The sequence below is a fragment of the Urocitellus parryii genome, chromosome 3 (genome assembly GCF_045843805.1).
Source record: "Urocitellus parryii isolate mUroPar1 chromosome 3, mUroPar1.hap1, whole genome shotgun sequence".
In the NCBI taxonomy this organism is placed as follows: Eukaryota; Metazoa; Chordata; class Mammalia; order Rodentia; family Sciuridae; genus Urocitellus; species Urocitellus parryii.
The window spans coordinates 212,295,248-212,310,739 of NC_135533.1; the positions used below are offsets into that span (position 1 = coordinate 212,295,248).

Here is a 15,492-nt window from a genome sequence, read left to right on the forward strand (position 1 = left end):
ATTTCTAATTTTATACCATCAAGCAATAAACACGTATAATTAAAAAAAGGAAAGGTCTCAAATAACCTAATGTCACTTTTCAAGAAACTGGAAGAACAGACTGAAAACTGAAAGACATCATGCTGAATGAAATAAGTCAGAGCCACAAAGAGAAATACTTCATGATTTCTCTTGCATGTGGAATGAAAAATGAAGCTGAATACAGAGAAACAGAGCAAGTTCATATGGGATATGACCTCTTCTGGAGACCCCATATTCTTTGGGCTACAAAGCATTTTTCAAAAGTATATTAGCTAATGTCACTCAAGGTCCTTTAAAAAAAAAACACTTGAAAACAAGATCTGTAACACCCTTGAGAGCAAGGAATGTAATTTTCTTTGAAAATGGCATGGCAGAGAAGACCTAGGACCATCCACACTTGAGTTTTTTTTTTTTCTATTTTGGGTGCTAGGGTTGGAACCCAGGGACATGCACATGCTAGATTAATGCTGTACTTACTGAGCTGCACCCTAATTCTAACAGAAGATCATAGGCTTGCTACTCAGAGTGGCCTATGGACTTGGTCCTCTAACCCTAATATGATGTGGTTAGGATGCTGAGCCTCCGACATAAAGAACTATGGCCTCATAATTCACACTTAGACTTGAATACTTGGTAATTCTTATGCATGGTGAAATTGGTCTAAAACATTTTTTTCACTATTGACATTTGGGGTCAGAATAATTATGTGTGTTGGGATTTGTCCTTTGCATCACACTTTAGATATTGCCAACTATCCCCAGGGGAAGTATATCTGTCATTGAGAACCATAGTTTGAGAACTGGAACCATTATTCCTGAAATCAAGTTCAGGCCAAATCCCTTACTCGATTGGCAACATTTGTCTGCTCCATTTCTGCACTGGAGAATGGAGTTCATAATAGCACAACTATCTCACACAATAGGATTCAAAAAATAAGATTGCACAATTCCTAGAGGGTACTAATCTCAGATTGTAGTGCTCAAAAAGAATGAAATGGATATCTTATTATTAAGATGAGCACTTTTTAACTTTTGCAAAAACTGTAAAATATTGTAGATTTGAGAAACAGACCATGAAAACAAGAAGTGTATTTCCCAAACCTTTAGTCCAGAGGACCACAATTCTCCCTCTTGTTAAAAATGGCATGACAATTTTCAAGGATATCTGGTGCTTTTTACCCACTACAGATACCTGCTTTCAAGATCCAGGAGATCCAATCAAGATGAACTCATCAGTGTCAGACTATGCGAGGAAACTGGACCTATGGAAGGCAGGTGGGTCCATGGAGGAACAATATAAACTAGTTTCACTGGACTATAAATGGGTCTCCTGGGAAAATAGAACAACAGGAAAAATTTCCTGTCTTTCTAGGCCAGTTTCCCCCAGGGTAACAAGAGGGAAATGAGCCTAGTGAGCAGATCTAGGGAGCTGTGGCTCTCTGCTGTGATGTCATCTCTCAGTGCACAGCCTTACATGGTATGGGGCTTGGTGGAGTCCTTTAAGGTCTTCAACCTGCCTGTGGACCTGACACTGACTTCTACCTGCTGTGTTTTCTGGGCACAGAACTTCAGTCACCACCAAGCCCACTCAGGAAGGACCTTGCACTTCTACAGGGAGACCTTCCTCCCAGAGCTCGTCTCCAGGTGAGTCTGAGAGCTCAGTGGACACTGCAGGAGAGCAGCAGAGAGAATGGAGCTCCAGACTCTATAGCTGAGGTCAGTGGAGAGCCAGGCTGAGCTACCAGCCTGGGCCTGGTGGGAGGGGCGACAGTGCAGGGTCCTGAGGATGGCGCTGTCCTGGCACATCCACGTTTCAAAGGAGCCCCGGGGGCAGCAAGCGTGAGCTGGTGGGTGCACAGGAGGTCCTGTCTGCGAATGCTGAGGAAGGAGCTGTCTCCTGGCTGCTGTGGAGATGCTGACATCCTCAGGAGGGGCCTTTGTTCCCCTGCCCTCTTGTGACTGTTGCTTGAGGCAGCTTTCCTGAGGTGGCTGACCCCTGAGGAGCTGCACATACTTTATGTGGATGAGAGGATAAATTCAGACACATGTGACCCTGGCTGTCCCTTTACCACTTCAGTGTCATAGATGTGCCCATCTCCTCCATGAGTGTCCCCACATCCCTTGTGTTTCTTATTTTGCTTTTTTCCCCTTTGGCAGGACCTCTTACCCTAATGTCTACCCCAACAGCGAATTTTCACCTCTATGATATTATACCATTAGTGTGGGTTCTATGCTGCACAGCAGGTGTCTGGATATTAATCCCATGTACAACTTTAACTTTACACCCTGGACACACAGCCCAAATGTCCCCTACTCCAGGCCCTGACACCACTGTTCTATTCTGTGTATCTATGAGTCTGACAACTTGAGGTATCTCATGGATGCATAATCATGCATTGTTCTGATGTCAAAGATATCCTGTGGACCAGAGTGGGTGCCTCCTCGTTTCTCTCTGTTAGTTGGGATCAGGGGTCTGTAGTATCAAGGTTTCAATTTAGCAGACAAGCACCATACAAGAGAGGAAACATTACAGCCCCATATCCTTGATGAACACAGAAGCATAGAATCTACAACAAAAGAATTGCAAAATGAGTTCAACTGTGTGTTAAAAGGATCATTCCCAATTTGGAATATATGAGCTGAAGTGCCCCTGATCTAGACTGATCTCCATAAAATCCTGCACCTCTTTTGACATTTTTTCATCTTTCTACAGAGGATTTATCCCTGGGAACATTATCACATACATGCATTTATTTTTGTGTGTTCTACATTTTGCATTATAATGTAAGGTCCAAACAAGAAGAGATTCTCCATGTTCTGTTCATTTTGTTTTTAAAGGTGCACATTTATATTGTGAAAATTTAAAGAAATACAGATTTCTACCCAGATCAACACATAGTTTCAAAACAGTATCTTTAAACTAAATTGATTGAAAATCTAAAATAAAATTTACCAGAGGTATGAAAAATTGTGCTGTATATGTGTAATAAAATTATAATGAATTCTGCTGTCATTAATTTTTAAAGAAATTAATTTAAAAATAAAATAAATTTTCCATCTAAGATTTAAAACAACAATTATTTAATTCCATCATCATGAGTAATTTGAGATTGGAAAACACCTGGATATAAAATGATAAAACATACTTTTTTTAGGAACAGAGAAAGAAGTGGAGTCCAAAGGTACAATTTCATCCTGAAAAAACGTAAGTGTGTAAAAATGTGCTTAGGACACTGGACATAGCAGCAGGAGTGATGGGGTGAGTAAAAACCAAGGTTAGAGCGTCACCTCCTCTCCCTTCATGAGTTCCCACCATGCACGTGGACCAGGAATGTCACCTGCATCTTCCCACCTATTGCCATTAGGAAGCCCATGAAGCCAGGTGCCTATCCCAACTGTGCCAAGAGGAAATCTCTGCAGATGTAATGAAACTCCTGTGTAGGAAACATGTGCTCATGAGAAGGAAACGGGAGATGTCCACTTTAATGCAATAGAGTACATTCTACAAAAGGGTGGAGGGTGATTGCTGCTCATGAAATCAGAACCAACCCAAAGGCCAAAAAGCAATAGTTCAGAAAAACCAGATGAGAAATAAGATGCAAAATGGTGTAAGAGGAACTCGATCACCATGGATCATGCAGAACTTTAAATATAAAAAGCAATGGAGGGGGGTCAGCAAGGGGACCTACTTGTAGGTTTGGCCACATAAAATTCATAAGCTCACATGTTCCCCCTCAAACTGTCAAAACATATATAAAGAACTACATGGCAAACAGGACCTTAGTGAAAATTACTTCCAATTCTATCCTTGAACTCAGAATATAAAGATGACTGTTCCCATAAAAGCAAAGAATATTTGCAATTCCAAAGAAAGAAAAAGGCTAAACACCTAAACATTTTGTTCAGCCTGTACAGCAAGATTTGAAAAATAAAGCCCTTCAATTTTCTACTTTAACCCATCAAATAAAACTTATTTCATGACCACCCAGCACGAGAGAGGATGCTGTGAGAAGTGTGTCCCCTGAAGGATGGTGGCAAGGCAGTATTTGTAATTAGCCCTAGTCTCCCCTTTGTAATGAATATGGAAGTGGCTTGAATACACTCCAGGCTGAAATTAAAGGAAGAAATGCCCTCACCTCACTGCACAACCTGCCACCCCTGAGACTCATTTTGCCCAACCTGCTACTTGGGGAGCTCCCTGGATATGTTCTCATTTTATGGAAAATACTTGATACACTTTCCCAGTCTTGTCCAATGGGACTCTGTTCCCATTATATGTTGTCAGCAATGATCTAAGCATTGCAGAGTCTGAGAGTCGCATCTCTTTTTAACATGTTAACCAGTGGCAGATGAGTGAGTCAGCACTCAGCTCTCTCAGCTCTGGGCTGGGTGGGTCCATGTTGTCAGCTTCTGTTCTTGCTGAACGTTTCCTGCAGGACTTGCCTCCAATGATGAACTGAGTGTCATGAGCTTTCCTCCTGGCCCTCCCAATTCTCCTGCTCCAGGGCACTGGTCTTCCTCCAGGCAGGATGAGGGCTCCTGGAGACGGTGGCAATGGCTGAGGAAGTTGGGGATGTTACAACTTGGGATTTGCACTGGGCCTAGCAGGTTGAGAGTGGAGAGTTTGAGAAACACTTTTCCAGACCAGAAACTTTCCAACTTCAGGGAGAATATGAATCACTTGGAGATCTGGTTGAAATGCAGGTTGTGATGGGGCAGGTTGGTGTGGCCAGAGGTTGTGGTTTTGTAAGAGCTCCCAGTTGGCATTGAGTCTGCCAGTCCTGGCTGGTGGACTCTCTTGTTTTTTGATAATACATAGTAAAATTGTGATAATGGCCTATAACAGAATGTTTTCAAGAACACATGCCCTGTGGAGTGACTGCTCCAGCTAATCATCATGTGCATCACTTCCTGTGGTTATTATTTCTGTGGTGAGACACTCGATATCCACTCACCACTGTTAAAGATTCTGTTGCTAACTATGGTCACCAGGTTGTAGGTCTCCTGAACTCTTCCTCCTGTCTAGCTGAACCTCAGATCCTTTGACCAACATCTCTCCCCACAACCCCACAAACCACATCAGTCCCTGGTGAACACCATTTCACTCTTTGTATCTATGAATTAACATTTTATGATTCCACATGTGAGTGAGATCATGCAGCATTTATCTTTCAGTCTCACTTTACCTTCCTTCGAAACTAGAATTTCCAACTGTTTTGTCACAAATGACAGGCTTTCTTCCTTTTTTTATGGTTGAATCATACTCCCTTGAGTATTCATATAGTGTTTTCTTTATCCATCCATCCATGGATAGACACCTAAGTGGATTCCATGTCTGCCTACTCTGATCAATGCTGCCCTGATTATGGAAGTGCAGAAGTCTCTGAGATGTCACCTTCATTTCCTTTGGGTGACCTTTTCCAGTGGTGGGACTGCGGGGTCACATGGTGGTTCCATTATTTTGCACTGAGGCTGTGGCCCAGGGTCAGAGTTAGGTGCAGGTGTTCTGAGGCCTCTCCACCGTGAACTATCCACTACCTCAGTTCTGAATTTAGGTGGTCAGATGTGGACCCTTTTGAGCTCAGCATCTGCCAATACAATTTGACATTTGCATCCTGAATGTTTCCCTCATGACAGGAAGTCCAACTTACTGACCGTGGCTCCTTATTTACAAACTGGGTCATTCCCCTCTTCTTTATGTTGTTTCTGTGTGAACTAAGCTGTAGGTTATAGCTCACAGGAAATGACCTACCCAGATCAGATGCTCCAGGGATAGCAGCCATTGTGACCATCACCTTGTTCCTCATTGGTTCAGGTCACTGTGACGTCACAAGGTCACAAGGGTTTCCTGGCACAGGTGCTCTACGAACCACCCTCCTGTTTTTCATGGGAATCCCCCACCTTTTAAAACATTTCTTATTTCAATCTATCTCTGCATAAGAGAGAGATCATTTGACTTGTGACTTTCTGACACTGGAGGACTTATTTCACTTAGCATGATGTCCTCCATTCTGTCCATTCACCAGAAAATGCCGTCATTGCACCCTTCTTTATGGCTGAGCAAATTTCCATTGTGTATAAACACATTATCTTTGTCTTGTGGTCTATTGATGAGCACCTGAGCTGATTTCATAACTTGGTTATTCTGCATTGTTCTGGTATAAAAATTTGTATTGGTATATGCTGATTTTACTTCTTTTGGATAAATATAGAGGAGTGGTGTTTTTAATTAACATATAATTATTGTATATATTTATGGAGTATTGTATGTATTTCTGGAGTAGACTTGCATATAAGGTGTAATGAGCAAATTTGAGTAATTAGCACATCTGTCACCTTGCATAGTTATCATTTGTGCTGAGAGCATTCAGTCCTCACTGCCAGCCATTTTGAAATGTACAACATACTATTGCTAACTATAGTCAACGCACTGTGCAACAGAACATGAGAATTTTTTCCTACTATCTGTAATCTTGTATCTATTGACTTGTATCCTCCATCTGTTAATCTCCCTTATCTTTTTAGCCTGTAGTAACCCCCCTTCTGCTTTTCACTTTCATAAGATCAAGCTTTTATAGAATCCAGAAATGACAGAGAGCATGCCACAATAGTAAGGCACTTTAATATACCACGTTTGCATAATCCACACAGAAAGTTAGGAAAACACTAGACCTCACACATTTGAGTAAATGGACCCATTATACATATACAGAACATTTTCACCATTGGCAAGAGAATACATTTTGTTCTCCAGCACACTCCCCAGGAGAGATCATGTGTTGGGCCATAAGCAAGACTTAGAAAATTGAAGCAGATTGAAATCGTATCTAGTATCTTTTCCCAAAAAAAAAAATGAGTACTGTGTATCAAAAAAGATTATACACCATGATCAAATAGGAGCAATATCCCACAATTTTTCTCACATGATGATCCTACATACACAAATCAATAAATATGACACATCACATCAATTGAATGAAGGATAAAAACCATATGATCATCTCAAAAGATACAGAAGGAGCACTTGATAAAATTTAACCTTCCTGCATGATGAAAAATACTCTCAACAAATTAGGCATAGGAGGAACATAGCTCAACACATAAAGGGTACATATGATGAACCCGCAGCCGACAGCTTAGTGAATGGGGAAAAGTTGAAAGCTTTTCCTGAAAGATGTGGAAGAAGGTGAGGGTGTTCACTCTCACCATTGTTCTTCATCAGAGTTCTGGAAGTTCCAATAATAAGGGCATCCCAACTGGACAAGAGAATGTTAGGTTGTCCCATCTGAGGTGACCTGATTTTAACACTATAGTTCTCACAATTATACATACTCATGTGATATAGTGATACTTTGATATTGTGCACAGTATGCAATAATACAATCAGCATTATCAGCCTTTCTATCACCTTAAACATGTGCTATTTATTTTGTGTGGAGCCTGCAAACTCCTCTCTTCCTAGTTCTTTATGAGACACATAATGAGATGTTGTAAAACTAAAATGAACTTACTGTGTTAGAGAACACCAGAAGTTATTCCCCTTACAAAACTATGTTTTGGTACTTCCTATCCAAGCTTCACCATCTTTTAGGTTGAAAAACTGGAAGATGTCTCTGGGAAACAATGAGAACTGATAAATCCAGGAAACCCAAAGGATACAAAGTCAACAACAGCAATTAGCAACATTTATACACAACAATAATGAAGTAGCTGAAATAGAAATCAAGAAAATAATTTAATTTACAAACAGCTCTTTAAAAACACACAATAATAAAAATAAAATAAATTAAACCAAGGAGGTAGGAGATTTCTACAATAAGTAGAAAACATTGGAGAAAGAAATTGATGAAGACACACACAGGGAAAGATAGCCCATGTTCATGCATTGGCAGTATTAATATTGTTAAAATGTTCAATCTCCACAAAACAATCCATAGATTCAATGCAATTCCTATCAAAATACCAGTGACATTCTTCACAAAAGTAAAGAAAGCAATCTTAAAGATGTTGAGGTAGCACTAAAGATCCAAACAATGAAAACAACCCTAAGCAAGAAGCATAAGGGTGAAGAAAGAGCAATATTTGTCTTCAAAACATACTACAAAGCAATAGTAATAAAACAGTACTGGCATGGGCACAGACCAATGAACAGAATAGAGAGCCGAGACATAAATTTATAAATTTAAATTCAACTAATTTCAACAAAGTTGTTAACGTACAAGGGAGAAAGAATTATATTTACAAAAAATGGTGCTGGGAACACTGGATATCTTTCTGGAGATGAAAGAAATGGGACCTATAAATTAAAAAATGCTTGCCATCACTAATGATAATTGAGATTCCAAGAAAAACTGTAATGGAGGGCTTGGGTTGTGGCTCAATAGTAGAGACTTGCCTGGCATGTGTGAGGTCCTGGGTCTGAATCTCAGCACCACATATAAATAAATAAAATAAAGGCTCATTGACAACTAAAAAAATAATTTAAAAAATGTCTGCCATATAAAAATAAAATAAAGATGTTGTGTCCGCTGAAAACTGAAAAAAAATATTAAAAAATTCTCTCTCTGTCTCTTTCTCTCTCTCCCTTCTCTCTCTCTCTCTCTCTCTCTCTCTCTCTCTCTCTCTCTCTCTCTCTTTCTCTCTCTTTTAAAAAAATAACTGCAATGGAAACCATCTAACCCCAGTTGGAGTGACTATTGTCAAACATATGCAAAAATTCTGGTGAGGATGGGGAGAAAGAGGAACTCTCTACCCTGTTAGTGGAATGTAAAATAATGCAACTATTGTGGGGAACAGTAGGGAGTTTCCTCAAACTTCTAAATATAGAACTATCTGTTTCTGCAATTCTTGCATGGGACCCGGAGTGAAGTCTTGGGAGATCTCCAAACGTGTTGATGAGTGATTCTGCTAAGGCCCTCCTGGAGTCTTTCTGGGCTAGAACTTTGGGCATTGGGTCCTGCTCCAATGCAAGGTGTCCTACTCCAACACTGAGGCCCGAAGCTCCACTAGGGGTCCCAGCGCTGGTAATTTCTGCAGAGAGCAGCTGTTTAGGGGTCCTCTAACACTCTCAGAGATGGAGTATTCTGACTAGGTGAGATTTGCTGGCTCACTCCCTTCCTGCTACCATGTTTTCCAATTCCTGCAATCTGTTTCTTTATCTGAAGATTATTTTTATTCGATTAATGCTGTCCCTTGAGTCTCATTCTCCTAAACATAAGGATTCTCCCCCATGACCTTTCTGCAGAGCCCTGACCTCAAACTAGAGGATTTATTTCATTGCTTTGCCTACCCTCCTGCAGGCTCATTCAATACACTCATAGATTCACAAGCAGAAGACATTGCTGTCCTCTGATTCTGCAATTCCCCTACCTAGGATAAATCCCATGGAAAGGAAATGAGTATGTTGAAGAGATATCTGCATTTCCTTGTTCATTTCAGGATTTTCACAATAGCTAAGATATGGAATCAACCCGAGTGCCCATTTCCAGATGAATGGATAATGAAATGTGGTATATTTACATACACATTGTAAAGTTTCAGAGCCCTGGCAATGAAAGAAATCCTGTCATTTGCAATAACATGGATAGATCCAGATAAATTATGTTACGTGAAAGAAACTGGGCACAGGAATATAAGTCCCATATCTTCTAACTCCTAAGTGGAACCTAAGAAATTTGACTTCATTGAAGTTGACAGTAGAATAGTGGTTACTAGAATTTTGGAATGGAAAGAGGGAGGGAGAATAGAAAGAAGTGTGTGATTAGGTGCAAAAATACAGTTGGGCAGAAAAGGCTCTCATCTTCTATAATACAGTAGGGTGACTAAAGGTAAAGTAATTTATGTTGGATTTGAAAAAAGCTGAAAAATATAATTTCAAGTATTTCCAATGCAAATAAATCATAAATGTTTGAGATGATGAAAATCACCCTGAATAAATCATTACACATTATGTTTATTTATAGGCTTATAAAGATAGCACACCACATACCATAAATATGTACAATTCAGCATGCATTAAAAATAACAAATGATACCCAAATAATTGGAGAGATAGAATGTGCATCTTGCCTTGGCAGTGATGCAAAAGAAATCACCACATAGTAAGTGCCTTAAAGCAACACCCATGTATTATCTTCTGGCATGTGTGAGGTCCTGGGTCTGAATCTCAGCACCACATATAAATAAATAAAATAAAGGCCCATTGACAACTAAAGAAAATAATTTTAAAAAACCTGCAATGAAACCATCTAACCCCAGTCAGAGTGACTATTATCAAATATATACAAAAATTCTGGTGAGGATGGGGAGAAAGAGGAACTCTTGCACATTGTTGGTGGAATGTAAATTAATAAATCATTGTGGGGAACAGTAGGGAGTTTCCTCAAACATCTAAAGATAGAACTATCTGATTCTGCAATTCTCCTACCTAGGAAAAATCCTGTGGGAAGGAAATGAGTATGTTGAAGAGATATCTGCATTCCCATGTTTGTTTTAGGATTTTCACAGTAGCTAAGATATGGAATCAACTGGAGTGCCCATTTCCAGATGAATTTAGGTATACATGACAGCTTTGTCTGCTCAGGGCTTCTCACACATTGGCCAAATCAAACCCCTGGCCAGGCTATGTTCTCAGCGGGAGCTCAGGAGTCTCCTCTGGGCTCATGCAGGAAATTGGCAGAATTCTGTTTTTTTTTTTTTTGCCTTGGTAGAACTAGCTCCTGTTATCTGACTGGTTATTGGACAAGGTTCACTTTCAGCACCAGGAATTGTCCTTGGTCTGTAGCCATTGGGGCCTCTCCCAACATGGCGGCTCACTATGGCAAGAACAACTGAGCAATCACCCTCTCAGGACCCCTTGTCATTGCTGGCACATTCCCTATCTCTGCATTTATAGACTTCGTTTATTTGCTGTCCCCAACCCTTTCCCCCACATTTGTAAGCCTTCTGCCTTCTTTCCCATCAGAGTGAATTCTCACTCATCCACCTTCCTCAGTATTCAGCAGCATTTCACACTAACCTCTCAAACCACTTGCTCTATCACATGATCTATGGATTAATTCATTCAGCAAGTGTCTATTGAGTACCTGCTATGTTCCAGGTACATGGAACACAGCATTCACGGTGTTTTCATTCTGTTACAGACTGCACATTTCTGAGTCCTCCTGTGTGGAGATTGGAACTCCCATTGGGCCCAATGGGGCAGACCACTTAAGCATTCTGAGACCCAATGGGTTTGAATGTAGGACAAGATTCACAAAACAGACCACAAAGAATGAGATTTTATAAAAACGAAATGAGGGAATTATTACACACTGCTAATCTCAGTGAAATGTGCATAAAAAGATCTAAATATCTCTCTTTAATTTGTAAAATTTTTATGAACATATGACCACATGATAACTTTCAGCTTGTGTTATAAGCATATTTTTTGTTTGTTTGTTGTTGTGGAAAAAGTTTCATGAAGCCAAGGGTTGTAGTAGCTTGATTCTGTATTCAGAGATCAGAGTTCATCCATGGTTGAATAGAGGAACAGTCAATTTCCTGGAGATGGGGCTCAAGCCCATGGGGACTCAAGGGGACCCGGTGAAGTAGGTTTCCCAGTCTTAGACTTAGGAAAAAACTTTTGTCAGGATTGGGGGAAGGTGTGGGAGGTTTGAAATATAGAAGGCAGAATAGTTCTTGGAGAAAAGTAATAATGACTAATTCACCTGGCACTTAATTAGTCATCTTGGGAACAGAGAATCGGCAAAAAATAAATTGCTTTTGGTGCAGAGCAAAGTCCCACAGGGAAATGATGTCTGAGTGTTGGAATAACAAGAGGGAAGTGTGCCTCATGAGCAGACACACAGGGAGTGCTTGTCTTCCTGCCCCTGTCCCCCAGCATATGTGTGGCCGTGGTCTGGGTGGAGTGGGCTTCCTTGCTTTAGAGATCTATGTCTGCTTTGGAATCTGAGCTTTGACCCCTTCCTGCAGTCTTGCCTGGCAGTGCCACTTCAGGGTCCGTTGTCAACCGTCCAGGGAGGAACTTGGACTTCCTTCCAGAATCCCATCCAGGTGAGCCTGAGAGCCCAGTGGGTGCTACAGAAAGGCTTCTGAGAGGCTGGCAGCCAAGAGCATGTTCCTAGGTTCACCCAAGTGCCAATCCAGCCTTGCCCAGAGCTGGGAGGTTTCTGTGGTTGGTTATTGAATTATTCAATAATTCACTGATGTATTTTTTTTACCATGTTGAAAAAGGAAGTGAACAGTGAGCTCAGCAATGCAGGGTCCTTGCTGACAATAAAGTGGTGACAAAGGCAGCCCCAGTAGAAGAGGGAGTGGAGGCTTTACATGTATGGTCATGTGTGTCAATTAACTAGTAAACATAGTTACTCAAGTCAACATTGAATGGTGTAGGAAACACATGTTTTCTATTTTTATATAAAATACCCATTCGTGTTGTTGTTTTGTATATTAGTTTTTTAAATTTATTCTCCCTTTGTTTTTTTTTTTAAAATATGGATATTCTACGTGTGTGTCGGCACCAAGTAGACTTATGTCTATGCTTTGATAAATGTGTGTTTCATTTCCAATTACCTTTGCTGATTCTTGTTGGAATGTAACTGGAGTTGAGATGCAGCCAGGAACAAGAAGCTCTTTCTAACAAAATTTCAGATACACCTGAGTTTAATAGACTGTTTTTATCCTGAGAGCCACTTGATTCCTCTCTTTGGTTTTATGGAGCAGAATTTCTTTTTGTTTCCTTGAATGCAGAGTGCAAAATCACCTTTCCAAATGGGAACCCACGTGTAAATGTGTGTGGCAGAGTGAGAGCTCTGAGGACTGTCTTTTCCTTTGTTGAGGAAAAATAATTTGCTGTTGAGTCTTCCCTGTCATCCTTTCATTTTAAAAAGTGTGAATAAAGGGAGAAGTACAGGGAAGACATGGGCCCAGAAGGCCGTGGATTGCAGCATGTTTTTAAGGTGTGTGTGTGTGTGTGTGTGTGTGTGTGTGTGTGTGTGTGTGCGTGCTTGCACTTGTGTGTTTGCTTTTGACTTTAGGGTTTTTAGAGGAAGGAGACCTGAGCTGAGAGTATTCCAGAAGGCGACTCATAACACACAACCCCTAGCATAAGGCCACTGAGAGAAATAAACAAGGTGCTGCCAATTCACAGAAAGCCCAGGAGGCTCCTCAAGGGGGAATCTGTGCCTTGTCACCCTGGGACACCAGCTCACGTCCCTCTCCCTCTTGCTCATCCTCCTGCCACTCTGGCTTCCTGGTTGAACCTGAACATCAGGAACAAGCCCCTTCCTCAGGCCCTCTGCAATGACCATCCTCCATTCTGCCTGACACACGTGTCTGCAGGTGACTCTGTGGCCCCCTCCCTGTCCTTCTGGTGGGGTTACATGCTGTGTCACCTAAGGGATGATCATGTCTGAGCACCCAGAAGGAAATGACACTCCTGCGGCCCTTGCTCCTTAGGAGCCTCAGTGTACTGACCTTCATCAGAATGTGGAAGGATTACTGTTTCCCCAATGAGTATTTGCTCTGACTTCCTTCCATTATTTCCCCCTCACTGGATTGCAGGGATGCTCAGTTTGTTGGGAGTGACCTATCATTGCCTAGACAGTGCCTGGACCACCATTGTCACTAACTGATATTCCTCAAACACAAGAAAGAGTTAATCTTTAGTGATCTGTACTGAAGGTTCTCTTGGGGAAAGACCGAGACAGTGAGACAGCAACTCCAAATTGGAGGTGGCCAGGGGATCCCCTAAAGAGGAACAAAGCATAGCAGTTAGTCTTGATTGTACACTTCAAAGATCCCCTTCCTTCAGGTTAGTACTGCCTAATTGTGTCAAATGATTTCTTTGTATTTTTTTTTCATTAGTCACATTAAATATTTGGAGCCAGGTAATGACACACGCATTTCAAAATTTCTACTTCTGGGAATTTCAGAGGATCCCACATTGCAACCCTTCCTCTTTGGGCTGTTTCTGTTTATGTACCTGGTTACGGTGCTGGGGAACCTGCTCATCATTGTGGCCACCATCTCAGACTCCCACCTGCACACGCCCATGTACTTCTTCCTCATCAACCTGTCCTTTGCAGACATTGGCTTCACCACAACGAGTATCCCCAAGATGCTGGTGAACATCCAGACCCAGAGCAAGGTCATCACCTATAATGGATGCATCATCCAGATATACTTTTTCATATTCTTTGGTGTTTTGGATAACTTCCTCTTGGCGGTGATGGCCTATGACCGGTATGTGGCCATCTGTCACCCCTTGCACTACATGGTCATCATGAACCGCCGGCTCTGTGGACTGCTGGTGCTGGCTTGCTGGGCCTTGACTGCTCTGAACTCCTTAATAGACATCTTAATGGCCTTGGGGCTGTCCTTCTGCACAGACCTGGAGATCCCACACTTTGTATGTGAACTCAACCAGCTGGTCCTACTTGCCTGTTCTGACACCTTTTCCATTGACATGGTAATGTATTTTGGAGCTGTCTTGCTGGGAGGTGGCCCTCTAGTTGGGGTCCTGTACTCCTACTCCAAGATTGTGTCCTCCATCCGGGCAATCTCCTCAGCTCAGGGCAAGTACAAAGCCTTCTCTACCTGTGCAACTCACCTCTCTGTGGTCTCCCTGTTCTACTCTACACTCCTGGGGGTGTACCTCAGCTCTTCCATTACCCAGAACTCACAATCAACAGCAAGAGCCTCGGTGATGTACAGCGTGGTCACCCCCATGCTGAACCCCTTCATCTACAGTCTGAGGAACAAGGACATCATGGGAGCTCTGAGGAGACTCTTCCAAGGGAAGCCATAGAGGAGACATTTCCAAGTTGTGCCTGTGGACACGGGCCTCAGAGACCCTGGACCAGACCCTGGTTCTTTATCCAGACCATGAAGTAGACCTTGTGCCTCCTGTTAATTTCCTGGAGTTCCTTTTAATCTCAACTGTGTTAATATTTAAGGAAGCTCATTAGGAAGTATCATTTTCTCTCTGATTGCCAACATTTTCTACCTTTTCAGACCTAAATTCTCAATTCTTTCCATCTCAGATCAGAAGAGATTTGCAGATTTCCGTGAGTCTGATATTCTGATGAGCTGCAGTGTCCTGTGGAATATAACCCACTGAGGCTGTTTCCTTTATTTTATGAAGGAGGAAATCTGAGACCACAGTTTTTCCATTTTCTGTTCTTTTTTTTTCCTTTCTGTGTTGCTACCTTAACTGCTCTTCCTTAATATGTAGAGGTCCACTGAGTGGTGGTTTTACAGTTGACCATGTGAGAAAGGCATGCACCAGAGTTTGTCTGCTGCCCAGGAGTGCTTCTGGGAATGAGGATTCATGCCTCAGTGGTCGTCCTGATGAAACATAATGTACTCTGTCTCCAGGTTTCCTGGAAACCCACCATGGTCATTTATGGATACCACTATCTGAAATAAATATGAACAACAAGGTAGTCAGGATTATTGCTTTTAAATATCA

General features: G+C 41.6%; 1 protein-coding gene across 1 annotated transcript; it reads left to right on the plus strand.

The window, feature by feature from the left end:
* The first annotated feature begins 1,422 nt into the window (after positions 1 to 1,422).
* LOC144253891 (olfactory receptor 7A40-like) lies at positions 1,423 to 14,829 on the plus strand. Its single transcript, XM_077796551.1, has 2 exons — positions 1,423 to 1,664; positions 13,887 to 14,829. Exons 1-2 carry the CDS (start codon positions 1,423 to 1,425, stop codon positions 14,827 to 14,829), a joined length of 1,185 nt encoding a protein of 394 aa, XP_077652677.1.
* The last annotated feature ends 663 nt before the right edge of the window (positions 14,830 to 15,492 follow it).

Coding starts and splice junctions, on each gene's coding strand:
- LOC144253891 (XM_077796551.1), top strand. CDS start 1,423: ATGAGCCTAGTGAGCAGATCTAGGGAGCTGTGGCTCTCTGCTGTGATG. Junction 1,665..13,886: donor CTCCCAGAGCTCGTCTCCAG/GTGAGTCTGAGA, acceptor TTTTTTCATTAG/TCACATTAAATATTTGGAGC.